Source organism: Mytilus galloprovincialis, chromosome 7 (assembly GCF_965363235.1).
Source record: "Mytilus galloprovincialis chromosome 7, xbMytGall1.hap1.1, whole genome shotgun sequence".
NCBI classification, from domain to species: Eukaryota; Metazoa; Mollusca; class Bivalvia; order Mytilida; family Mytilidae; genus Mytilus; species Mytilus galloprovincialis.
Window position 1 is genome coordinate 56199127 of NC_134844.1, and position 26597 is coordinate 56225723.

Consider the following 26597-nt stretch of genomic DNA (forward strand, 5'->3'; position numbering starts at 1 on the left):
GGATTACCACACGTATTTTACAGCTCAATTCTAAAAGTATTTCCGGTTGTAAACATAAAGCACTTATCGTTCCTTCTGTGGTGTGAAGAAAAATCAAATGGGACTCCTTAAACTGGTATGTATTATCAAAATTTAGTGTTAACAGACTTGAAGGGTCATAAATTTTACAAGTTTACATTCAACTTTAAACTGATTCTCTTTTAGGAAAGTCAAAAAGCATAAAACATTGTTCATTGAATAAAATTGTCCTTGACCTCTGAAGGACATCTTTACATCACACCTCCACTTCCATCCAATGAAAAGCGAATGATAAGCTCATGTAAACAACATATATAGCTAGGAATTCTTTTACATACTTTCCATTACTCAGAGAATTAAATATGGTGAGTAATATAATTTCAGTTTTTCATTCCAATGTAGTTTAGTCTTTGTCATTAGGATTGTTTTTCAAAGAAATATCATTGTACAGCTTCAATGTAAGCTTAAAAAATATTAATATTATGCCAATCACTTTCATAAATAATTTTAAAAATTGTAGAATTCTTTATTTTTGCAGGATATGAGCCTGGTCCCAAGGTCTTTATATAACATGTATAAGTTGACCCAACAACTGAACAAGTATCTTTCTTTGTTTTTGCTTGTGTAATAGTTTCATAACTCTTTCTTCCGAGTTCGGCCATGAAATTATCCTTGTCGGGACTTCCTGTTCTGGCACGTCGTGCCCGGCCGGGCTCGTCCATAAGAACTATAAGTATGACGTCACTCACCGAGTTCGGGGCAGTCTACACTTAGGATTTGAAATGAACAGACGCTCATACCTTTTGGCTTTTAAATAAGGAACTTTATAAGGACAAGTAGACTAACCACCACCGTATTTTAGTATATTTATTCATGTAATCGTATGTTCAATCATAATTAATGTCTTCAAATGAACATCTTGTTTATATTTACGTGTTTTACGTAGTTTGTCCAATATCCCAGAACTTGGGTAGACAACGGGAAAACGAAGCCAGTGGAAACTTCCACTCCTGTTACACTTGTTTCATCTTGGTACTATAGTTTCTCTGAGTAATGTCATTGTACTTTGTTTAGGCGAAGGATCAGGATTCTTCAGCGCTCAGAGTGTATCTTGAAATCGCTTAATTGGTCAGATAGACTACAGATGTGATTGCATTGTACAGCAGAAAAAAAAATCCCATTACCAAACATTTATTTTCCTGACAGAACTGTAAATTTGTGATGGCGTTAAAAATCACACATTTTGTATGGACAATGTTATAAACTAAATCAAGTGAAAATATACAAATTTGATACCTGAATCGTCATTTTTTGTTGTTGAATGTCTGTAAACATGGTAAAAGCAATGAACAAAATCTTTTTGTATAACTGTAAGCATGAAAGCAATACAACTCACAAAATTAAGGTATACATGTACATTTTACTGTGACTTGCAAATTATCCTAATTGGTGCTACATGTATTTAGAAATGAAAGGCATTGTGCAGTCAATGCCTATGAGCAGGAATTTCCGAAGCACTATTCATTTTGTAAACATGGGAAAAGATGTAGTTGCAAATTTCTAAGAACTTGTATCTTTTGATTGCTGTCCTATTGAATTTCTGAGATTCATCCACATGTAAAAATGTATAACTGGTATAAATATTTTTAGTGAAGGTTTAAGTCACAGCATAATTTTTTACATGTTTCTTCTTCTTCAGAGGTGTGTTAAATTCCTTACAAATGTCACCAAAAGATCAGCACTACTGCACTACAGATCACTGACAGCAGCCTCATTCAAGGTAAAGTAGAATTCTAAATAAGAAGGTGTGGTTTGATTGCCGATAACTATCAACCAGAGATCAAATGATGTAGAAGTTTGACAACTATAGGTCAATGTATGGCCCTCAACAATAAGCAAAACTGGAACTGCATAAAAAACTAGGAAGACTAAGTATTATAATATACATTGTATAATACAATTGTGTAACATTTTGTACTGTTTAATTTCTTACCATTATTATTTCTTGCTGAAGAGAGAGCTTAAAATATCATGTATTAATATATGTACACTGTAAGCAAAAAAAAATATACATAATTTACATGAAGATACATTTAAAACATGAGAACAGTAGTAATGATTGTGCATGTCTATTTGTTTTCATGACAAAAGTTGTTTCTGTAATTAATTTATTTGCAAAGGTACAATTGATGAAAGGTAGTTATATACCCATTCGGTGAAAATTTATTTCAGCATGTATATTTTTAGTGAGGATACTTAATTTCATGGTCATGCTGGTATAAAAAAATATCTAAATATCTAAATACAACGTACATGCCTAAAGACTTTCAGTTTTTTGTTGACATGCAAATTTTAACCAAAATCAAGGAAACGAAGATTGACTCTTCACATAAAAAATAATTAATTTAATCTATAGTTTTCTTTATTTCGAAAATCTACAATGTAGCTGAAACAGCAGGGTTCTTTTTGATAAGACGCGTATACACGTCCTGGTCGCATGGAAATCGAGCTGGACGCGTCTTTTTTTAAACCTGTGAGTCCCTGGGACGCGTCCTGCTTGTGTCCCCTGAGTTCCAAAAACATCGTTACAGAAAATGCAGTTTGTACACATGGTTAATAATTGCATGTTCATGATTCATTGTAGAATATGTTGCATTTTATAGTACAATAAAAATCTTAAAATAATTTTTGTGTTTCCTTATTTTTTTGTTTTTCAGTATGAAGACTTACAAGTAACCTTAACTGACAAAAAACAAGAAAAGCCAGACCCCAACAATCTTCTGTTTGGCCACAATTTTAGTGACCATATGCTTCAAGTGGAATGGACAAGAGATGATGGATGGGGAAAGCCTATTATCTCCCCTTTAACTAATTTATCAATACATCCTGGTGCTAAATGTCTACATTATGCCATAGAAGTAAGATTTTATAGTTGTCTAGTCTCAATTATGAAGACGGACATTTCAGAAATATAATATTTTGTATCTTGGCTAATAGTACGGTAAATTCAGAAATTATTGCGAAAAATGTGAAAGAGTTGAAAATGCAATAATTTAAAGTTGCATTTTGAAATATTTTATATTAATTAAACAGTATTTTTTCTCAAAATCGTAAAAAACAAAATCTCATTTAAGTCTGAAATGACAAAAGCACAATAATAAATGCACACAATAATTTCTGAATTTACAGTAATAGTTGTCAAATGAATATCAATGCATATATAGTAAAGGTAAATTATTGAATATTGTTGTCATTTAATTTTAAAAATACTATTTAACAAATTTTAAACAAAAGCATGAGGTTATTAATCGTTTATTTATATGGTAAGAAAATTTGCTTCTACATCTCAACAATTTAAGATGTCCTTTTGTTTTCATTTAATTATAAAATCTCACCTTTAAACATATTTATAAAAAAAAGAGCACAAAGTAATAGTATATTTGTATGGTTTGAAATTTTGCTTCATCACCTTAATTTATGTAAATGTATGTTTAAAAGGAAGTAAGTAACTTTATATTCAAATTGTCCATTGTAATGTGATGTAATTAAAACCTTAAAATCATATGACATACATGTATAAAAATGTACGTTATACATGTCATGATGACCTTGAAATGTAAAACACAAAGTTAATTTTTTTATGAACTATACATTACCAATATGTTAACCCCCTTCTAGACTCAAAAATTGATTAAATCTAACATTCAACATGTACAAATATGACAATTAAAAAATCTACTTTTAAAAAGCAAATACAGCTATTATTCATAAAAAAGCGATGTTTCCAAATTTTTGGAAGAGTGAATTTCAAAACTACACAAAACATGTTGAAAGAATATTAATGTTTTCAATTAGATGTGCTTTCTGGCATTACCACACTCTACTCTCTTTTTGACAGTTATTTGAAGGAATGAAAGCCTACAGAGGAGTAGATGACAAAATAAGGATGTTCAGGCCATTTGAAAACATGAAGAGAATGAAATCTACTGCAGATAGAGCATATCTACCAGTTAGTAATGAATATTTAGTAACACACATAGTTTAATACTTTCCTATTCTTATAACTATTTTAGCTATAAATAGCTGTTTTTATTATACATGTACATGTAGTAATTTCCTGAATCCTGTTCAGATTTATTTTTAATTACCCATGTCAGAATGTTGGGAGTATATGAATAAAGATACAGTGGTTAACAAATTCAATTCCACAGATTATAGTGTTAATTTACTAACAATTTACATATACTTTATTGTAACATACAATATAAAATTTTAGATATTGAATAAAAAGAATTTATACAGTATTTTATAATGAAGGAATAGGAAAAAAATGTTGAATATCTTTTTTTTTCTCATTACAAAATATTTCAAATTTCAAATATTTTATTGGACAAAGCACATATGATACAATGCATATTCCAAGATACAAACACATTAAACATGACAATTTATGCAAATACAACAGAAAGAAACATTTCAAGTACTAATTGTATATACAATATCACAGTATTACACAGTGTTATACTTATGGTAGACCAACTGACATTAGATTTTTATTACGAAGTTCAAAAGCTTGACTTAAATAATTACATATTTGTCTGGTGTCAACCAGATTTACTGGGTTAAGTAAATAAATCATTGATTTAATATCATCATCATTATTAATGTTATTGAAAATATCAAATTTCTCTCGAAGGTCTTTATATAGAGGACAATATAAAAGAAAATGAACATTACATTAATACATGTAATATGTATATTTCAAAACAAACTAACATTAACAAGGGATAGTTAAGCCACAGTTGTTAGAATATCACAGTTAATAGTATTACATAATCATAATTAGCTGTTTTATTCATTGGGTCATCAAAGTTTTAGATTTACTACCAAATAGAAAAAGTTCAAGAGAAACAGAAATTTCTACAAAAAGTCAAAGGGAGATAATTTGTTACTGTTCCAATGGGAAACATTGGAGATTTATTCAACTTCGATGAAAATTGTTATATTTTAACAAAATCACAATTTTTCTCAACCTCACCAAAGCTCTGCTTAAATAATACTTAATAGATGAAAGTCACATCAAGCAATCAAAAAGGACTCCGACAATATTTGTTAATTTTATATTGGCTCAAATGTTGAAAGTTTCTGATTTCTTCTGTGTTTTATGATTTTAAATATGTTTATTTATTTATCTGAACTTGATCTTCTAACAAGATATAAGATAACAGTATACAAAACACATTTGTATTTGTACCAACAAAACATTACATATGATTCTTTATAATTCGATTGATAATACAAAAACCTAACTTTTCAATAGAATTTTGAGATGAGAAGATCAGGTGCAGGAAAAATGTATTGTAAATTTAGAATTTTTTATAATATTTTGATTATTAATATTTCAAAAATTGCAGCAGAATAGGTTATGCAAAAATAAAATTTGCATTTTAATTTTCTTTTCACAGCATTATTTCTTTGCAGCATTCCCTAAAATATTTTATATTTTACTGATGCAGATGTATTTTAATAAGGGGATTGTTGTTAAAGAAATGATTTTATAAAAGAAAATGTTCTTTTTTTAGGACTTTGATGCTGAGGAGCTTGTAAAATGTATGAAGAAGTTATTACAGATTGACAGAGAATGGGTTCCCTACTCAACCAAAAGTTCTCTGTATCTTAGACCTACATTTATAGGCACTGAGGTAAAATCAGATTGGTAACTAATCTTAGTATTACTGCTAGCCAGTAGTGGTATCAATCTGAGAAGTTGAAAACATTGTTAACTTATGTTGTTTAATCTTAAAGTTCATATTTAAGTAATGTTGGCCATACATGATAGTCTTAAGTAATTTTGGCCATGAATGATAGTCTTAAGTTATTGTGCCGATAAATGATAGTCTTTTTTAAAAGAGGCTAACAGGTATAAATTTATTTTTTTTAGATATAAGATTTTGCTATATTTTTTTATAAATGAACTTTGTCATATAATTAATAGAAAAATAAAATTAAAAAAAGGGTTCACTGTTCATTTAAGCTCACAATCTGCCTTCAAAAGAAGCATAATTTTTTGTACGTGTACTTACTTTCTGTTGAAAACAATGGCATTTTAAAAGTCACCTGGGGCTAAAACAAATTGATGGTTTTGGTTGATTTTTGTACCATATGACAGAGTAACAACTAATAATGTAATAAAATAAAATTTGTAAATAAATGAAAAATGTTTAAATTTTTGCTGAGATTTTTGTACCCTGGAGCCTCCTTAAAATTTGATTGAATTTTTATACGACCGCAAAATTTGAAAAAATTTTCGTCGTATATTGCTATCACGTTGGCGTCGTCTGCGTCGTCGTCGTCGTCGTCGTCATCGTCCGAATACTTTTAGTTTTCGCACTCTAACTTTAGTAAAAGTGAATAGAAATCAATGAAATTTTAACACAAGGTTTATGACCACAAAAGGAAGGTTGGGATTGATTTTGGGAGTTTTGGTTCCAACATTTTAGGAATTAGGGGCCAAAAAGGGCCCAAATAAGCATTTTCTTGGTTTTCGCACTATAACTTTAGTTTAAGTGAATAGAAATCTATAAAATTTTGATACAAGGTTTATGACCACAAAAGGAAGGTTGGGATTGATTTTGGGAGTTTTGGTTCCAACAGTTTAGGAATTAAGGGCCAAAAAAGGGCCCAAATAAGCATTATTCTTGGTTTTCGCACAATAACTTTAGTATAAGTAAATAGAAATCAATGAAATTTTAACACAAGGTTTATGACCACAAAAGGAAGGTTGGGATTGATTTTTGGAGTTGAGGTCACAACAGTTTATGAATTAGGGGCCAAAAAGGGGCCCAAATAAGCATTATTTTTGTTTTTTGCACCATAACTTTAGTATGAGTAAATAGAAATCTATGAAATTTAAACACAAGGTTTATGACCATAAAAGGAAGGTTGGGTTTGATTTTGGGAGTTTTGGTCCTAACAGTTTAGGATTAAGGGGCCCAAAGGGTCCAAAATTGAACTTTGTGTAATTTCATCAAAAATTGAATAATTGGGGTTCTTTGATATGCCGAATCTAACTATGTATGTAGATTCTTAATTTTTGGTCCCGTTTTCAAATTGGTCTACATTAAGGTCCAAAGGGTCCAAAATTAAACTTAGTTTGATTTTAACAAAAATTGAATCCTTGGGGTTCTTTGATATGCTGAATTTAAAAATGTACTTAGATTTTTAATTTTTGGCCTAGTTTTCAAGTTGGTCCAAATGGGGGTCCAAAATTAAACTTTGTTTGATTTCATCAAAAATTGAATAAATGGGTTCTTTGATATGCCAAATGTATGTAGATTCTTAATTTTTGGTCCAGATTTCAAATTGGTCTACATTAAGGTCCAAAGGGTCCAAAATTAAACTAAGTTTGATTTTAACAAAAATTAAATTCTTGGGCTTATTTGATATGCTTTATCTAAATATGTACTTTGATTTTTGATTATGGGCCCAGTTTTCAAGTTGGTCCAAATCAGGATTCCATATCAAGTATTGTGCGATAGCAAGAAATTTTCAATTTGCACAGTATTGCACAATAGCAAGAAATATCTAATTGCACAATATTGTGCAATAGCAATTAATTTTCAATTGGAGTTATCTTTCTTTGTATAGAATAGTAGTTTATAATATATGTTGGAAATTTGCCAGACATGACTATGATGTCATTTTCTATTTTTATTTGCCAATAACTTTATGTAAATAACTTCATTGGAAATTTGCCAATATAAAATGTTGCTGATGAAGCTTTTTTTCCTTATCTTATCTAAAATGTTTTTAGATAATGTATGTTGGACATTTGCCAGACATGACTATGATGTCATTTTCTATTTTTATTTGCCAATAACTTTATGTAAATAACTTCAATTTGCCAATATAAAATGTTGCTGATGAAGTTTTTTTTTATTGTTTTATACAATAAACAATGTATATTCACTTTTACTACCAACCAATCTTTACCATTCAGTGATAACAAGCACTTTATTTTACATTTTAATATTTTATGATGTATTTAAAAGAGTAGTTATTGTTGCAAACTCCATTAGAAATTTGAATTGATATCAGTTTTGGAAAAAGGGAAACGGGGATGTGAAAAAAAGGGGGGGGGGGTTTAAATTTTTCTCATTTCAGATTTCATAAATAAAAAGAAAATTTCTTCAAACATTTTTTTGAGAGGATTAATATTCAACAGCATAGTGAATTGCTCAAAGGCAAAAAAAAACTTTTAAGTTCATTAGACCACATTCATTCTGTGTCAGAAACCTATGCTGTGTCAACTATTTAATTTTAGATTTAAAAAGTTTGAAGAAATCTTTAATTGATTTGTAAAATCTTGACATTTGTTTTGTGTAAAAAAAAACCATGTAATGTCAAAAATTTGATCACAATCCAAATTCAGAGCTGTATCACGCTTGAATGTTTTGTCCATACTTGCCCCAACTGTTCAGGGTTCGACCTCTGCGGTCGTATAAAGCTGCGCCCTGCGGAGCACCTGGTTAACATTTTTCTTATCCTTGCTATCTTATTAATAATATAACTAAAACACTATTTATATTTATAAATTTGTCAAAGAATGAGAGTATAGTTATCACAATTTATGGGAGTACCCTTGACACAATGTTTACATGGACTTTTGTGTCTAGGAACAGCAGGGCAAGGCACAATTACTAACAAATGTAATCTATTGATTATCGATAATACTTAAAAATTTGCTTTTCATTTGGATTTTGTTTTATCATTTTCACATCCATTTTCAACATCAATTCATCCATAAAAAAGAAAATACAAAAAGTAATTGTTAAAGACAAATTTTACTTGCAGCCAACATTGGGGGTGACGAAGTCAGCTTCCGCCTTACTTTATGTACTTACAGGCCCTGTAGGACCATACTATCCCACAGGGATGAATCCAGTAACACTGTTAGCTGATCCACAGTATGTAAGAGCCTGGCCTGGTGGATGTGGAAACTTCAAAATGGGATCGTAAGTAGTAGGAAAGACATTTAACAAAATAAATATCGTGCTGAATTACACATACACTGATAATCAGTGAACATCTTTTAAAAAGTCAGAAATATTAGTAATTTTTTTGTGGAAACTTTTCTTGGTTTAAGCCTCGGGTTGAAGCATTTTATATTTTTATGCCCCACCTACGATAGTAGAGGGGCATTATGTTTTCTGGTCTGTGGGTCAGTCCGTCTGTTCGTCCCAATTCAGGTTAAAGTTTTTGGTCAAGGTAGTTTTTGATGAAGTTAAAGTCCAATCAACTTGAAACTTAGTACACATGTTCCCTATATGATATGATCTTTCTAATGTTAATGCCAAATTAGAGTTTTTACCCCAATTTCATGGGCCACTTAACATAGAAAATGATAGTGCGAGTTGGGCATCCATGTACTATGGACACATTCTTGTTATATATTATTTAGACAAAGCTTATTAAGCATGTATATAGGGAAATATCTTACATTGAATTACTTTTGTAACAGTCAGGATAGAAAAAAAATTAAAGAAAGAGGAATATAGATAATTATTTATCCAAAAACCTAGTATCTAGTTCTAAAGTTTTGACATATAAAAAAAATAACCTTTTCTGATCAAAACTCGGTGTTTGGTTAGGAGGATTTAACAAACATTACTCAGTATATTTTAAACTGATAAATAGTCTTAACACACTGTCAACAGTCATTTCATATATTTATTTCAGTAATTATGGACCTACGATTAAAATTTCTGCCGAAGCTGATAAGAAAGGATGTCAACAGGTTCTGTGGTTATATGGAGATGATCATCAGCTAACAGAAGTAGGGGCCATGAACTTGTTTGTATACTGGATTAATGAACAAGGAGGTAGGTTGAGGGCAAGAACTATTAGACTTTGTAATTATGAGTTTATTTAATTGACTTAATTAAAAAGAGAGAAATGCGTCTTGGTGAAAAGACCTAATATATATATTTTATGTTGACCACCAATGATTTTTATCTCTTACCTATATAAAACCCTCATTAGATTTTATTTAAACTGTCTTAGGAATCTTCACATTTAATGTAGTGGTGCATCTTTTATTTTGGTTCATAATAATTTTTTGGGTTTCCAATATTGATTCATAGTTCTCAAGGGTCCTTGGACAACTTTTTGAGAGCTTTGTTTGATGTACAAAAAATAGATTGTTCCTGATTCTGTAAATAAAATACAGGTGAAATTTCAATTGCCATATCCTACCTCTTTCACCAAAGAAAAGAAAATAACTTTTTTTGGATGGGAAAACATTTTCAGAGATGTTTATGAAAATGTATGTAATTATTTGAAAATCTTTGCATTAATTTCACTATTTAATTTTGTTCAATTGTTTCATGTATTTGTTGTCTTGCAATATTGACTTATCTGATTTATAATACATCTCTGCTTCATTGTTTCTACAGAAAAAGAATTGGTAACAGCTCCATTAGATGGTCTTGTCTTGCCAGGAATCACCAGAAAATCATTAATTGAGCTAGCTAAAAAATGGGTATGAACATTTTTTTACTTAAAATCTTTTTGAAAAGGCCTGTTCCAAAAATTAAAAGTAGGAGTATACAGGAGAAGGTTCACGAAGGGTTGAAATTGGCCCTAAATTTTTGACGTTTTTAAAATCGGGCCAATAAAATTTTTGTATAGAAATACTTGTGACAATACTATCAATATAAAAATATATTTTATTGGCACCTTCCTTTTAAATTTATGAAGCTATGACCCCTGAAATATACATTATTTGTATTTTTGGTCAATTTTGGTCAAATTTTTCCACAATTTTAATTGTTTTTGGAATAATTAACCTTGGCCTTCATCCACGATCCAAAGAGTCTTTATATTGATGAATTGTATATCAAAATTCAACATTTTGGATCGTAGGTGGCGGCCAATGTTTTCCTAAAGCTTTTAGGTCTGAAAATTGAACAAATTTACCATATTTTGACAAAATGTCCAAAAATGGGCCTACTTTGGAGAATATTATGTACTTTTATGAAAAGAACTGATTTATTTAGCATTAGGTCTTTTGAAATAGACCCATTTACAAATCAAATTGTGACCTTTTTGGGGTTTTATGATAAAGTTGATATTTTAGGCCATATTGTGCCATAAGTGAACCTTGTCGTTTCCTTCCAACCTCTAAATAACTCTTTTTAAGAAACATCCTAAGAAATAGATTTAGCATTAATTGATGGATGGCAGCTACCACTATTTGCATATTCAGAATATAAACACATTAATATTTAAATATTTCAAGCTTTGTTCTAGAATGTCACATTGAGTTCAATTCTTCTTTAAATGCTATCTCAAAGGAAGACATATTGCTCTTATCAAACACATTACTATCAAAGCTTATTAGTGTTTTAGCTGTACTTAACACCTATTTTAAAGTCTCAATATTGAGTTAGTCTTTAATATTGAACCCGTAATTTCCAGCATTCAAAAGTCTAAAACTACTTGTACAAAATTGGGCAGATAATGGTTTGTTGCTAGAAAAGATTTCTCTTCTGATAAATCAAAGAAAAAATATTATTTCAAGTTTGACAGAAATTGTCAGCAAAACAAGTTGATATTTTATTTTGAATACAGCAGAATTAAATTGTGCTGATGGACAGAGTTATCTCCCATATTACATGATTAATATTTCATAGAGAAAATAAGTTATCTCCCCTTTTTTATCTTCATTATACAAAAGCACACACATTATAATGAAATGTGCTTCAGGTTAATTTGGTTATTATACATGTATTTTTCAATTTGAAATGATAGTTTGAAATATGAATTTTCTGTATAAAAGAGTTGTACTTTATGTACAAATTCCAGAAGTTGTGCAGACATTTGCATGAAATAGTTTTCAAAATAGGAAATACCTGCTACTTAAGGAAACTCTATATTCAGTTTGAAATTTACTTGGTATGTTTAATAAATATGAGTAAATTCTATTGAATTTCCATAATAAATGCTTGCACATGGAAATGTGTGTTATGTTTTTCATTGGAAAGCAATATGCAGCTACATGTAATACTTCAGTATAGAATGTGCCTGTAGTAGATATTTGTTGTAATGTTTCCAATCGAATATCTATATATGAATTAAATTTATAAATGATTTCTTTCTGTTTTAGGGAGAATTTAAAGTGACTGAAAGAAGTTACACAATGGCAGAAGTAACAAAAGCTTTAAATGAAAACAGGGTAAGCTTTTACAAGATTTATTTACAACAAATTTAAATTTATTCTCCATCCTACTATGAGGTGTTAAGGAAGTTTGCTGCTCAGTTTCAAATTAAATAGCTTTCCTTAAAACTTATATATATTGATAGGGGATTAATTGAGGAATAAAAAAAGCAAAACAAATATAGGAGTCAATGTGCTTGTTTTCGAGATATTAGCCATTTGAAGTCTGGCTGGAAAATGTTCTCTCTTGACTTTTCATAGCTTTATCATTGACCAGTTGAAGTTCTCAAAAGCTATTAAAAAATAAATAAGATTTTATCAGACTTTTACAAATGGCTTATAATTATATATGTAAATGATTAATAAAAAGAACTAGAGGCTCTCAAGAGCCTGTATCGCTCACCTGACTCTACTTGGGTTTTTGAATTCATATAAAAAAAAAAGATAAAATTTGGCTACAAAGTAACAACACCTGGTCAGCACCAGATAAGAAACATTCATGCTATGTTTGGTTTCATTCCATTCAGTGGTTCTCTAAAAGAAGACATTTGTATGCATTTCCCATAGGGTCCAATGTTAAACTAAGTCCTCCGCTGGGGGCCATCTTGGATGATGGATCAGCTACAAAGTGACAACACTTGGTCAGCACCTCTAAAAGAAGTCATTTGTATGCATTTCCCAAAGTTTACTATGTTAAACTAAGTCCCCCGCTGACAGCCATCGTTGATGATGGATAGGCTACAAAGTAACAACACTTGGTCAGCACCTTATAAGGAATATTCATGCTTTGTTTGGTTTCATTCCATTCATTGGTTCTCTAAAAGAATATTCATGCTTTGTTTGGTTTCATTCCATTCATTGGTTCTCTAAAAGAAGTCATTTGTATGCATTTCCCATAGTGTTTTATGTTAAACTAAGTCCCCTGCTGGCGGCCATCTCGGATGATGGATTGGCTAAAAATTAACAACACTTAGTCAGCACCTCATGAGAAATATTAATGCCATGTTTGATTTCATTCCATTCAGTGGTTCTCTAAAAGAAGTCATTTGTATGCATTTCCCATAGGGTCCTATGTTAAACTAAGTCCCACGCTGGTGGCCATCTTGGATGATGGATCAGCTACAAAGTAACAACATTTGGAGTAAGTAATCATTGTATCCATTCATTTGTTGGTCACTTGATAAGACAGATCTTGAAATTTACAGTAATAATTGATGTAACAGTTACTGTACTGCAATGTTTTTGTCCCTTTTGTCAATCAGTAATTTCATAACTTTATGATATTGGAATGTACTATAAATGTAATTATTTAATCTGCCAGGCAGTGGCTTTCCATTTTATGGTATTGCTAGGGAATAAGTTCTCCCTTTAATTATTCTTCATATTTCTATAATACTCATTGTAAATGTCTAACAAGTGGTTTTATACTTTGCAGGTCGTCACTCTTGACTTCTGGTTTTATCTGAGATAAAGACTATTTCATTAAAATATATAAAACAGCACAAGACAGTTTAGGACATTGCAAGCTTTGTGGGGATGAAAAAAAATAGTTATAACCCTCAATGGTGTGGAAGGTTTTTTTTTTTAAGTTTGAACACAAAAGATTTGAATTTAAAACTATGTAACCATGTCTTGTAAAGATGTATTATCTCCTTATCTCATTTTTATTTCAGTTAAAAGAGATGTTTGGTGCTGGAACTGCCTGTGTAGTATCTCCAGTGGAGAAGATATTATATATAGATAATATGTTAAACATTCCCACCATGTCTGACGGAGCACCTGTAACCATGAGGTTTCTGAAAGAATTGACAGATATACATGTTAGTATAGATTTTATTGTTTCTTTGAGTAAAATACAATATTTACTAAAGGGGCTATAGCCAAGTATTTGAATCTTTTAAAAACTTTACTGTGGGGATAGGAGAAATATCAAGTTACACTCCATTCTGGTGCTGAATTTGTTTCTTAAATTGATTTGGCTAATGTGAAGATAATCTTTAACATTTTTCCCAATGATCTGCAAAAAAAATGTATTCTTTTAATGTGGCTTGACCAGGATCAATTGTCTTTTTGTGACACCTCTAAATCTAATTCAAAGAAAAGCTAGAATTGCCCGATATATAACTGAGAATAAAATAAACTACACATTGCGAAAAAAAGATTGAACCAGCCCTGGGAAGTATAAAACTGTTGAGAATTAGAAAATATTGTATAGAATTATTAAATTAGATAATAAAAAAGTGGAAGTGAAAAGATGATCAGAGGGCAATATATTTCATGCATATTTAGTCCAAAGGCCAAATAAAAAAGTATGTGTGGTTCCAGTTACATCTGAAAAAAAGTTAGGGTAGGTAGGTAGGGATTTTCTTTTATTTTATGGTTTTTTTTTTACATTGAGTCTATGGGAGCAACATTCTGACATTAACAGTGCTTAATGAAAAATGACAATAAAATCTTTAGGGTAGGCTATTTTTAATCGGAAAAAGTAGGGACGGTAGGGTTACTGGAACCACACATATTTTTATTTGGCCTCCAAATACAATTTAACAGTGAATCAAGCATGCAAATTCTGTTAATTTGGTCAACTGGGATAATAGGCAAAACATAAGAGTGTGTTGTACAGAGCTTAACAGTTTGCTTTATTTAGCTATTCATTTTACAAAGATTTTCAGTTTGCCTGCATAAGATTTTGGTTCTCTCTGTGCGCTCTGGTTTACTCTGTCAATAAAAATTGCAAGCCACAATTTAGCCGATAGAACTGAAATTTATTGATTTTGGCTAATTATTGTCAATAGATATAGGAAAATGTGGTATGAGTGCCAATGAGACAATTCTCCATCCAAATAACAGTTTATAAAAGTTATCCATTATAGGTCAAGGTATGGCCTTCAACACAGAGCCTTGGCTCACACCGAACAACAAGCTATAAAGGGCCCCAAAATTACTAGTGTAAAACCATTCAATGGAAAAACCATAGTCTAATCTATGTAAAAAAAAAAGAGAAACAAGAAACATGTATAAATTACATAAACAAACGACAACTACTGTACATCAGATTCCTGACTCAGAACAGGTGCAAACATTTGCAGCAGGATTAAACGTTTTAATGGTACCAAACCTTCTCCTTTTTTCTGAAACAACAGTATAACATCACAACATAGAAAAACACATGATTAAATATCAATTGGAAGGCTTAACTCAATCAAAAAACATAAATTAAATTTTGTTTTATATTAAGCTAACAGCTTTTAAAACTGTACTCAATTATGTTGTTTTTGTTATTTTCAGTATGGAAGAACGATCAGTGATTGGTGTGAACCTATAGAATGAACAGATCTATAATTAGACCAACGAGTGATGTAACAATCGTCCATTGTCATGTTTGTGGTTTGTCAATCAAACTACCATGTGGTTCACTACAGAAATCTCATATCATGTCATGGAATTACACAAATCATGTGATATTAATGTGTTAGAATCATAGATCATATGACCTGTTTTTGTACACATCATGTGAGGTGTGTTAGAATCATAGATCATGTGATGTGCTTTGTTCTCAGATCATGTGATGTGTTTTGGTCTCAGATCAATCATGTGATGTGTTTTTTTTCACAGATCATGTGATGTGCTTTGGTCTCAGATCATGTGATTTGTTTTGTTCTCAGATCATGTGATAGAAAGTGTAGATGGTGTGATATTTGCTTTTTTACAAACAATTAATAGAATCTTTTTTTTATTCTTATCACGGACTTAATGAATCTCACTTGAAATCTCTATTACAAACCCAATTACAATTTTGAATTTCTATTAATGCTACAATCTCAAATTTTTAATTATTTTTTTTTTAGTACTGAATTGATTTCTTGAAAGTAAAAATGCATTTATGATTATACTGTAATATTTTGATAGATCTGAAATTAGATTTTTTTACAATAGTAGAATTTTCTAGGATTTATATATGATATAACACTTGTTTTTTTAAATATCAACAAATGTATATGAAAGTGGAGATTATGTGATGTTTTACTTACTATTTTAAGAACAAATGGTAGAATCTGTTTTCATGATTTTATCTATGACTTAATGAATCTCAGTTATGTCCCCTTAAACCTCTTTTCTTTTATGAACAAATGGTAGAACATTTTTTTGCATGATTTAATCAGCTATGTCCCCTTAAACCTCTTTTCTGTTATGAACAAATGGTAGAATATTTTTTCATCATGATTTTATCTATGACTTAATGAATCTCAGTTTTTTCCCCTTAAACCTCTTTTCTTTTATGAACAAATGGTAGAATATTTTTTCATCATGATTTTATCTGACTTAATGAATCTCAATTATGTTTCCTTAAACCTCTTTTCTGTTATGAAAAAATGGTAGAATCTTTTTTCATGATTTTATCTATGACTTAATAAATCTCAGTTATGTCCCCTTAAACCTCTTTTCTGTTATGAACAAATGGTAGAATCTTTTTTCATGATTTTATCTATGACTTAATAAATCTCAGTTATGTCTCCTTAAACCTCTTTTCTGTTATGAACAAATGGTAGAATCTTTTTTCATGATTTTATCTATGACCTAATGAATCTCAGTTATGTCCCTTAAACCTCTTTTCTGTTATGAACAAATGGAAGAATCTTTTTTCATGATTTTATCTATGACTTAATGAATCTCAGTTATGTCCCCTTAAACCTCTTTTCTTTTATGAACAAATGGTAGAATCTTTTTTTGCATGATTTAATCAGCTATGTCCCCTTAAACCTCTGTTTAATGATTTTTTTCTGGTGGAATCTCAATGTTTATATATTTTAAAAGTATAAGTACAAACAAATAGAATTTAGTTAGATAGATCTGTAATATCAAGGAAAGCATTTATACATGAGTAGAACTTTTTAAGAAAATCTTGATCTTATACCATTTGTTTCATATTAATGTCTAAGACTAGTATTTTCTATCACGGTGTATACAATTAATAAAAGAAGTAATTCTTTCAAATACTTTTTCAGCAAGTTTTGGTTGATAATTTGTTTTTATTAAACATGAATCTATGCAAAAAATCTTATTAGAACAAATGTATACTACTGTGATAATTCTCTGCATACGATTGATACATTGTTTTTTTGAACTCCAATTTAAAAAATGTAAAATTCTAAAGGAAATAGCCATAAGTAATAAAGAATTCTCCTAAAACTTTATATCATTTTATTTTTTATTGCATATTTGATATTCTGTTGTTTGTGAAGTAAGGATAGATATGCCTTTGTATATTTTATATAAAACCAATTATAATAAAGATATTAAAAAAAATATATATATATCAGGTATATTTGATCCATTTTAAATATATTTTACCTCAAAGTTCAATTTTTTTTTTAGATTTTCAATTGCTTGGTATCTATTAATGATTTACTAATTTTCAGAGCATAAATTTTTTCACTTTTAAATATGACCGTTTTTTTTGTGGATTCAATGACTTTTGTTAGTACTAATTTGTCATGGATTGAAAAGAATTGTGATATTTGTTTTCATGGTTTTGACATAGTTGGCTTACAAAATTCCTACTTTGGTTAACATTTAAATTTCTGGTTTACATATACTGACCAATCGCACAAAATTTTGACCTCACGAAAAATAAATGAAATTAATGCATACAGCTAAATAGAACTTGCAGCCTGTTGACCAAGATTTGTTTTCTTCTTTTTTTATATTTTTCTTAGAATATCTCAACTGTATTATGGAACTTTGATTTAACTGTTTTTGCAAATATTTTTTTTTATAAACAGTGTAAACGTATGTCAGAACAAACAAAACAGAGTCTCTTATAAAAATCTAATATTTTGCAGCTATGTATAGTTTATAATTGTCTCAATAGAATCTAGTTTAAAATTTTAAATGGCAAATGAATGATCTGTGTTGGACCATGTTCATTTCATTATGTATGATATTAATCTGTTGTCTTTTTTTAATGAATCAATTTTTGCATGTTTTTACCCTCTGTTTTTTGTGTTGACCATTATCTGTTTTCAGCAGTGTTTAATTTAGTTTTGATGTTTGACATATAATTGTTTTGTTTTATTTATTAGACATTGTTAGCAGCTATTTTGTTGACCAAGATTATTTTTTTCTTTTCTTTTTAATTTTTTTTGTTATACCTGACTTTTTATATCTTACTCTGGTCCTACCTATTTTTTAAACAATTAAGTAGTGATAAAAAGTCATAATTTTGAGCTTCATTTATTGTATGCAGTATTTTTGTATATTTAAATAAAACTAAAACTTTCGACTTTTCAAAAAATAATTTGTTTTTGTGGCAACATTGCTTAGTTTTGAACAACATCATTTGTTTCCATAAATAAATAAAACTTTGATAAACATAAAGATTAGTTGTACTTCTGCAAATTGATATTATGTTTCATAATTCTGAAATTTTCAGTAAATACTATCAATATATGTAAAGGACTTCATAATATATGTTATGAGTTAAGTACTCTAATAGGATTACTGCTATCCTACAAAACTTTATTTGTTTTGATTTTATGGTTATAACAGTTCTATGCAAAATCATGTCAAGGGCATTAACATATTTTTGATGTCACAATTTAAATTGCAGATTTGTATCCTTGAAAAATACGTTCATATGTCAGTCAGTATATGAGTGGTGTATTAGTTCAAAAGGTCATGTTCTGTTTTCATAGCTGGAGAGAGGAGGAGGGTTATTTCCCCTATAAAGAAACTATTTCTCTTTTTAATTTTCAAATTCAAAATTTCATAATAAATGAGTACATATTATTTTTATGTAACTGTGTTACTTTAGATTTAATATTGCTATTTTTGTAATAAAGACAGTTTCTAAATTAGTTATAAACAGAATACTCAAAAGGAAAAACAAGCCCCTTATGATTATTATTAAGATTGACCTGAGAAATCAGATTTTATAAGTGCCATTTCAGTTCCATTTTAATACTACATGTACTATTTGTTTGAATTTGTGCGATGTGTATTCATTGCTATTTTTTTTGTAACAATTTTTGGGGAATTGTTGGTTTTAGATAAAACACCAAATTTAGTTTACAATGAAGTATGAACTCTGTACAGGCTAGTATTGAGTCTTTGGCAAATTCGTTTTTAATTCATGAAATCAAACATCAATAGTTTTACAACTTTTCCTCATTTCACAAAATTTGTACCCATGAACAAAAATTCCATAGTAGTTTCTTATATTGTCTTGGATATTTTTTTTATATTGTTTTAGTTTTTGGGGACTTTTTTTTGTATTCGTTTTATATTTCTATTGTTAATGTGTGTGGAGATCTTATATCTTGGTAATAAATCTTCACTCCATGTTCAAAACAAAAGTTAACTCACCCATCCAGTATAAGACTGGCAGAATACGGTGGATTCATCATTACTTATTTGATATAAATTTTCATGGATTTTCTTTGGTTAAGGTGAACCACCAATTTTTTTTAAATCATGTTCAACGAAGTTCAAATTTCCTAAACGATTGAAAGCAGACTTAAGCAAAAACCACTAAAATACCATTTTCCCCAATCCACCAAAATACCATTTTCCCCAATCCACCAAAATACCGTTTTCCCCAATCCACCAAAATACCATTTTCCCCAATTCACCAAAATACTATTTCCCCAATTCACCAAAATACCATTTTCCCCAATCCACCAAAATACCATTTTCCCCAATCCACCAAAATACCATTTTCCCCAATTCACCAAAATACCATTTTCCCCAATCCACCAAAATACCATTTTCCCCAATCCACCAAAATACCATTTTCCCCAATCTACCAAATACAGTTAACTCTCGTTGTCTCGAACTCGGTTGACTCGAAATTTCGGATGAGTCGAAGTTTTCACGTGGTCCCTAACTTTATTCCATACAAAAGTATGTAATTCGACTCCTGATGAGTCGAAATTGGATGAGTCGAAATTTCGGTTGAGTCGAACTAAATTTACGGTCCCAAGGTAAACAAAGCATTCAAAATTCATTTTTTATCTCGAACTAATACACATGTGTCAAAAAATGACCTCCGGGATTTAAATGGATTGAAGAGTTAATCTGACAATACACGTGTAATTAAATTTCCGGATACTGACCACTGTATTTATTTATGACTTGCTATTTCCATGAGTGTTTACCTAAGATTATCTTTTATAGAATTTTGATAAATAATTAGTGATACATTGTTAATGTTTATGAAAAAGTATTTAAAATGTTTACAAAACAATTAATTTGTGATTTACACTAATGAGCTTGGGTGTGTATAAAGTGAGGATTATGGCTTCCGTTGTTGATCACCTAAAAACTACTCAAACGGCGTCTTTAATCTTGTTATATTTTCTTTTGAAAAGAAAGAGTGAGATAAAACAAAATGAATAGAAATCAAAATTTTCTTAAATCTCTTGTATCCGAGAATTAACAATTTTGTCAGCTATAACCGACCTGAATAACGAAACTATCGATTGGAAATTACTCTCTTGGAAAAGCCATAGGATTTTTTTTTAATTGAAACAATTGAATAAGTACATATAATGTCATTATAATAATAAAAGACTGTGACATACAAATACATTGATCTGATACTAGAATATCGATCCCCTTGCCATATTCACCCGGATTTATTTTAGCTTTACCAAGCTAAGCAAGAGTTGTGTCCCTTAGATTGCCGAACTTCCGGTGTTCGTTTGAGTCGAACTACGTGTATCTCGAAATATTTCTCTGGTCCGACTGACTTCGACATAACGAGAGTCGACTGTATTTGTACCCATGAAAAATGAATGAATCCACAGTGCATCAGTGTAATATTTATACTGCCTGCTAACAAATTTATTTTTGTATGTGTTATTTATTAATATAGGGTTATTGCATGAATATTGGGGAATATTGTCCCGAGTAGAATTTTATATTGCACGAGCTTGCGAGTGCAATATATGTTCTTTGAGGGACAATAGTCACTAATATTCATGCAATAACCCTTTTATTGTATAGCATAATATAATATTTGAAAGTAAAAATTGGTTTAAACTAAGATTTTGTTGTTGATGACATCATGAATTTTGAAGATTTATTGCACTAGTGCAATATTGGAATTTATTGCACGCTAACTTCTGGTTACTTTCTGTGGGAAATATTATATTGCTATGCAATAATAAAGAATTTCTTCTTTTCTCTGAATATCGCCAAGGTTGACAGCTTTCAATTTTCTCTGACATGAAAAACTCCATTGTTAGTTTTATTATCATGTATGATATAAAATGTGTATGTCTGAAGAATGTTTTTTTTTTAAACAATGTGACCGCTGAAAAAATAGCCACCTACCAAACACCACCAAATGAAGATATTTTGTAAAGAGACGATCCAATATTGCCATTTCTTATATACATGATATTTGAGTCTTTCATAATATATCCGATTTTCGCTGAATGTTTTTGACGTTTTATAAAATGTATATATTTTCACTAATTGTCCAATCTTTTATTTTATTCTCTTTTTCTAAGTTCACAATTTTTATTTTTCTTATTTAAATTGGTAAAATACTCACAATTCACAGATATATGGCATACAATTAAAATACATAAGACTATTAGACTACCAGTTAGTTGACATCCTTAAAGTACATTATAGATGTTTATACTAATTTTGTACTGCAGACTCTGGAAAGGGACCATATAACAATCACCTTGTCCTTTCTCAAAGTAGAAATGTAAGAAGATAAAACTTATACAATGGAAAGTTTTCTAGGGGAAAAATGATGTCCAAATTGGGTTAGGTTATACAAGTTTGGAAATTTGCATTTCATCTAAAATTTTGAATATTGAAGGATTTTTTTTTATTCCAGCAATTTGAAAATGAAGGAAATATTTTTAGGTTCAAAAGACATCAAAACAAATAAACAATATTGATTTACAACGAAAATGCTTACTGTAATCAGTGTAAAGGGGGAAAGGGTGTGTGGATGGGAGTCCTGAGTTGAGAGGAAATGGTTGCAATTGCCTGTAATGTTAAAAATGTCTTCATAGAATTTTGTTTTTCACGATTTTATGCCCAAAAAAAGGTATTTCTAATCTCCCACCCGAATCCATCAATGATGTATTTTATAGCATTAAAAATCCTTGGGTTAACAACTGTTTTAAAAATTCAAAGTAGCTTTTTACAAAAGTGTAGTTATTTTCATCTTATTCTTAACATTCTTGTATCATGACAAACTGTACTATTATGTAGTTTTGTGATTGAATTTTAATTTGTTTTTTGTTGCAGCTAATTGTTATCAATAAAACTGTGTGCCACTAGGAGATTTGTTAAATTGGTGTTTGTTTTTATTTGGCCTTTCTATAAGGCGAAAGTTTGTTGTCAAACAATAATACTATTTATAGTTTTGACATCTTTCAATGTTTATATAAACCTATTTACACTTCTGGTATTAAGCCGAATTTTATCCCCAAATGACCTTAGATATGCTCCTAATAAGCTTCTGATGTAAGCCAACAATCACTTTTTAATAGTGACGTCAATTTTTTTAAAATTATGATGTCAAAGTTTGGTGGACAAATTTACATACAAGTGTAAATATTTATATTTGCATTTTGGATAAAGAGGTGGATTAGGGTTTAGCAAATATGATATTTTTACCATCTTTCTGTCTTATATATTAGGAACATAGAGTTGTGGGATATTTATAGCTTTTAGTTCCCCTGTCTATCAGGTGTAAGTGTGTTGTCAAACAATTATTCTAGTTGTGACAGCTTTTTATGTTTGCATTTTAGAAGAGGTTAACTTGGATCAGTGAACAGGTTATTTCAACCACATGTTTCTCATGTTAAGAGTAGAAAAGTATAGGATATAAATAAAAGACTTTCTAATATGAATGCAAAAGAGTTTTATTTTGATTCTTTAAACATAAAACAGTATATATTTTTACCCCTCTTTTGAGCTTTTTCCTAAATATGAGTAACATAAAAACAAAGAGAAAGCAGATAAGATATATAAGCAGCATGTATAAAAATACATAGATACAGCACAGGCATATTGAAATACATGCAAAGCACTACAAAAGTTTTTAAACACTTCAGTCTATTCATGTCAGAACTGAAGCATATTTGAAAATAAAGCTCAACTAAAATTTAAACATAACTGAACATTAAGCAAAATTAATTTAAAGCATAACAACCATTTTTTGTTGAATTGTCAGAGACACCGTCAGGGGTTTCATTATCTTTCATGTTGACTGGTACTTTCCACGTTTCTAGGTGGTACTTTTCAAATTTATTCCATGAATATCTTATATAAAAATTCCTACATTTAGGCGGTACTTGTCAATAGCATAGGAGGGTAAAAGTACCGGGTACCGCCTCCTAATGAATGGCCTGGTGTGACTCCCCTCTTTTACCATGTCAATATAACAATGTCAACAGGAACATATTTAACATTCCCAAATACATGCATGAACTATATAAAGCTGCTTGAAGAATTTGATTGTTCAGAGTTCTCAAAAAGTGGAAGTTAAAAAAAATTTGCAAATGACTGACATCATTTTGGTATTTTGCAATAGAAATAATAGTAAGAACCAGCAGATTTTCTTCAAGGACCACCAGGGGAAAATATATTTGGCAATTATTGGACATTGTTTTGCTGTATTGTTTTTCTTCTATTGAAAATAATATTTTCAAGAGAGAAATTTACTTTCTCTTCCCAAATTCATTATAAATCTAATGGTACAAGAATAATGATTATCTGTTCCTGTCATTTTTCTGAAGATGATTGATTGATTGTTGGTTGCTTAATGTCCAGTGGTTTTACAGAAGAAAAGTGAAATGCAGACCTTGGGCTTATTTTGAAAAAAGCTGATAAAAATTGCAAATTCAAACGGAATTGACTAGAATAGAGGAAATTTATAATGAGATGAGTCCTCATCATGTTGTTGCAGCATATTGTTGATAAAATTATATATAGTCGGTGTTTGTTTTTGGTTTTGCCTGTCTATTAGGTACACCTTTGTTGTCAAACAACTATTCTGTCTATAAATAATATCCTCACTTCCTATATAGATAAAGGCAGATGTGGTGTGAGTGCCAATATTTGTATTATGGATTACGGGTGGGTTTGGTTTAAGTAAATACGTTATTTTTACCTTCTGTCTCACACTTTAAGCCAGAGAGTTGTGGTATTATTTATAGAATTATAGAAATAAGAAGATTTTCTATGATTTTCTATGATTTTCAATAATACTAGAGACCAACCAAATGACATAGAAGTAAGCAACTGTAAGTTACCTCACACCTTCAATTAGAAGAAAAACCCGTATGTCAGAATGTATACTTGATACTGTTCTGGCTGAATATTTTATTATCAGTGATGAGATGAGCAATTTCATGCCAAGTTTACCCGAAGGCGAAATTGGTAGTCGCTTCTTCTCAATTGGCAATAAAAGAAATGGATAAGAATAAAAAAAAATGAAATACTAGTACACTTAATAAATCTTTGAAAACAAGACCCAAGTTCAAAATAATAAATAGTACGACCTCTTGAAGTCAAATACTGATAGTTCGATAAAAGAGGGACGACATATACCAGAGGGGCAGTCAAACTAATAAATCGAAAATAAACTGACAACGCCATGGTTAAAAATTAAAAAGACAAACAGACAAATAATAGTACACAACATATAGAAAACTAAAGAAAGACTAAGTAAAACGAACCCCACCAAAAACTAGGAGTGATCTCGGCTGTTCCGGAAGGGTAAGCAGATCCTGCTCCACATGTGGCACCCGTCGTGTTGCTCATGTTAGTACAAATCCGGTAAACAGTCTAATTCGGTAGGTCACAGTCGTGGTGAAAAAGGAAGTTGATTGTAGTTACGACATAGGGAACATATCCGATATCATCTGTGAAACGGTTAAATAATTTTTCCTGGTAGGATGTCTTCATACAAACGGTTGTGATGTTAACTAGTTGTTAAGAATCAAGCTGGCTCTCTGTGTTATGGTCCAGACAATCTATGAAAAAGGTTGAACGGGGCGGCCTGGATAGGTCCACTTTATAGTACGCCTCTGATTATTCCTTTCTCGTCATTCAGTACATATAAATTTGTCACTGGACGTTTTTTTTTTTACTCCATCAATGCAAGATGTTTCTGTCAACCTACATTTTCTAATGAAAAAATATCTTGTTGTCCAACAACAATGTGCTAATTTAGATATCACCTAACTACGATAATTTTGAAACCGTCCTTTACAAGACCGATCTTAAAGAGTTTGACCAGACACTTTCATCTGGACGTTGTATACCAAAGACTTAAATTAACATTTTAAAGCATTGGAGGGAAACTGACTAAGATGTGCTAATTGATAGATCTGTCACAATCTTCTGATTTGAATGAAATATTAGTTATTGATGTCATGTAAGCTTTCCAGTTACAGTGATTATGATGATTATTTGAGCAAATCCGTTTGATATTGACTTTTCCATTAATAAATCATATTCAATGTTCTTCAACTTCGTACTTTATTTGGCCTTTTTAACTTTTTTGGATTCGAGCGTCACTAACGAGTCATTTGTAGACGAAACGCGCGTCTGGTGTACATACAAAATTTAGTCATGATATCTATGCTGAGTTTATATTTGAATAATTTTTAAATAACAAAATGGTACATAGAAGTATTATATTGACAATAACATACTTCGAATCCATGCTATGTACAAGGATATTTCGTGATATGATATTGAACACATGCTGAAAAAAAGAAATAATACATTACATAATTCAAAAGTAATGTACCTGAAAAATGCGACAAAATTCATATTGCATTTTTTTAAACTCGTATTTTCATTCAATTTATACTTATTTTAAACCTCCGAGTCATAATTTAATTTTTAAATATCGAGTTTCAAAATTATCGTTTTACAAAAGTCATCACTAAATATAGCAGGCTTATTATCTAGTACTCCGTGCCCACAATTCGTATTATTTTAAGACTCATCACGGGTACTCGACCGAAACAGCTGAAAGGTCACATGGCAGTTGGAAGAGTAAGAAATTTCAAAGAGTCAAGACGATTTAAAATAAAAATCTGAAGAACAGTTTGAAATCATGTTTCATATTTATCATAATTTCAGCAGTTTCAAAATAAATCTATACTTAAGCCACGTATGCTAGTCATTATTTAAAGGGTACTTTAAATGTAAAATTTGGCTTCAAAACTATATGTGCTCAGGTTACGCGCGTGTATTAGTAACAACCAACATGGGTAAGGCCATGGATAGTAATTGCAAACACGCCATATAGTCTTTCCATATTTTAAAACGGAAGAATATTTATATGCTTAGCCCAGTGTATGATTGCATTTTT

General features: G+C 30.2%; 1 protein-coding gene across 2 annotated transcripts; it reads left to right on the top strand.

The window, feature by feature from the left end:
• Positions 1-10: 10 nt before the first annotated feature.
• Positions 11-22556, top strand: LOC143083333 (branched-chain-amino-acid aminotransferase, cytosolic-like). 2 transcript variants are annotated; one of them, XM_076259600.1, is made up of 11 exons: positions 11-115; positions 1718-1798; positions 2736-2936; positions 3917-4027; positions 5601-5720; positions 8872-9032; positions 9757-9899; positions 10473-10558; positions 12185-12253; positions 13909-14055; positions 15524-22556. In XM_076259600.1, the coding sequence occupies exons 1-11, from the start codon at positions 98-100 to the stop codon at positions 15563-15565; spliced, it is 1179 nt and encodes a 392-aa protein (XP_076115715.1). In that variant the 5' UTR covers positions 11-97; the 3' UTR covers positions 15566-22556. The 2 variants fall into 2 exon arrangements, with proteins under 2 accessions (XP_076115715.1, XP_076115716.1); XM_076259601.1 differs by lacking the exon at positions 11-115 and adding an exon at positions 242-383.
• The last annotated feature ends 4041 nt before the right edge of the window (positions 22557-26597 follow it).

Excerpts from the sequence above, each read along its gene's own strand:
- LOC143083333 (XM_076259600.1), top strand. Across the intron at positions 9,900-10,472 it reads CTGGATTAATGAACAAGGAG|AAAAAGAATTGGTAACAGCT; the intron begins GTAGGTTGAGGG and ends TTGTTTCTACAG. Across the intron at positions 14,056-15,523 it reads AAGAATTGACAGATATACAT|TATGGAAGAACGATCAGTGA; the intron begins GTTAGTATAGAT and ends TGTTATTTTCAG.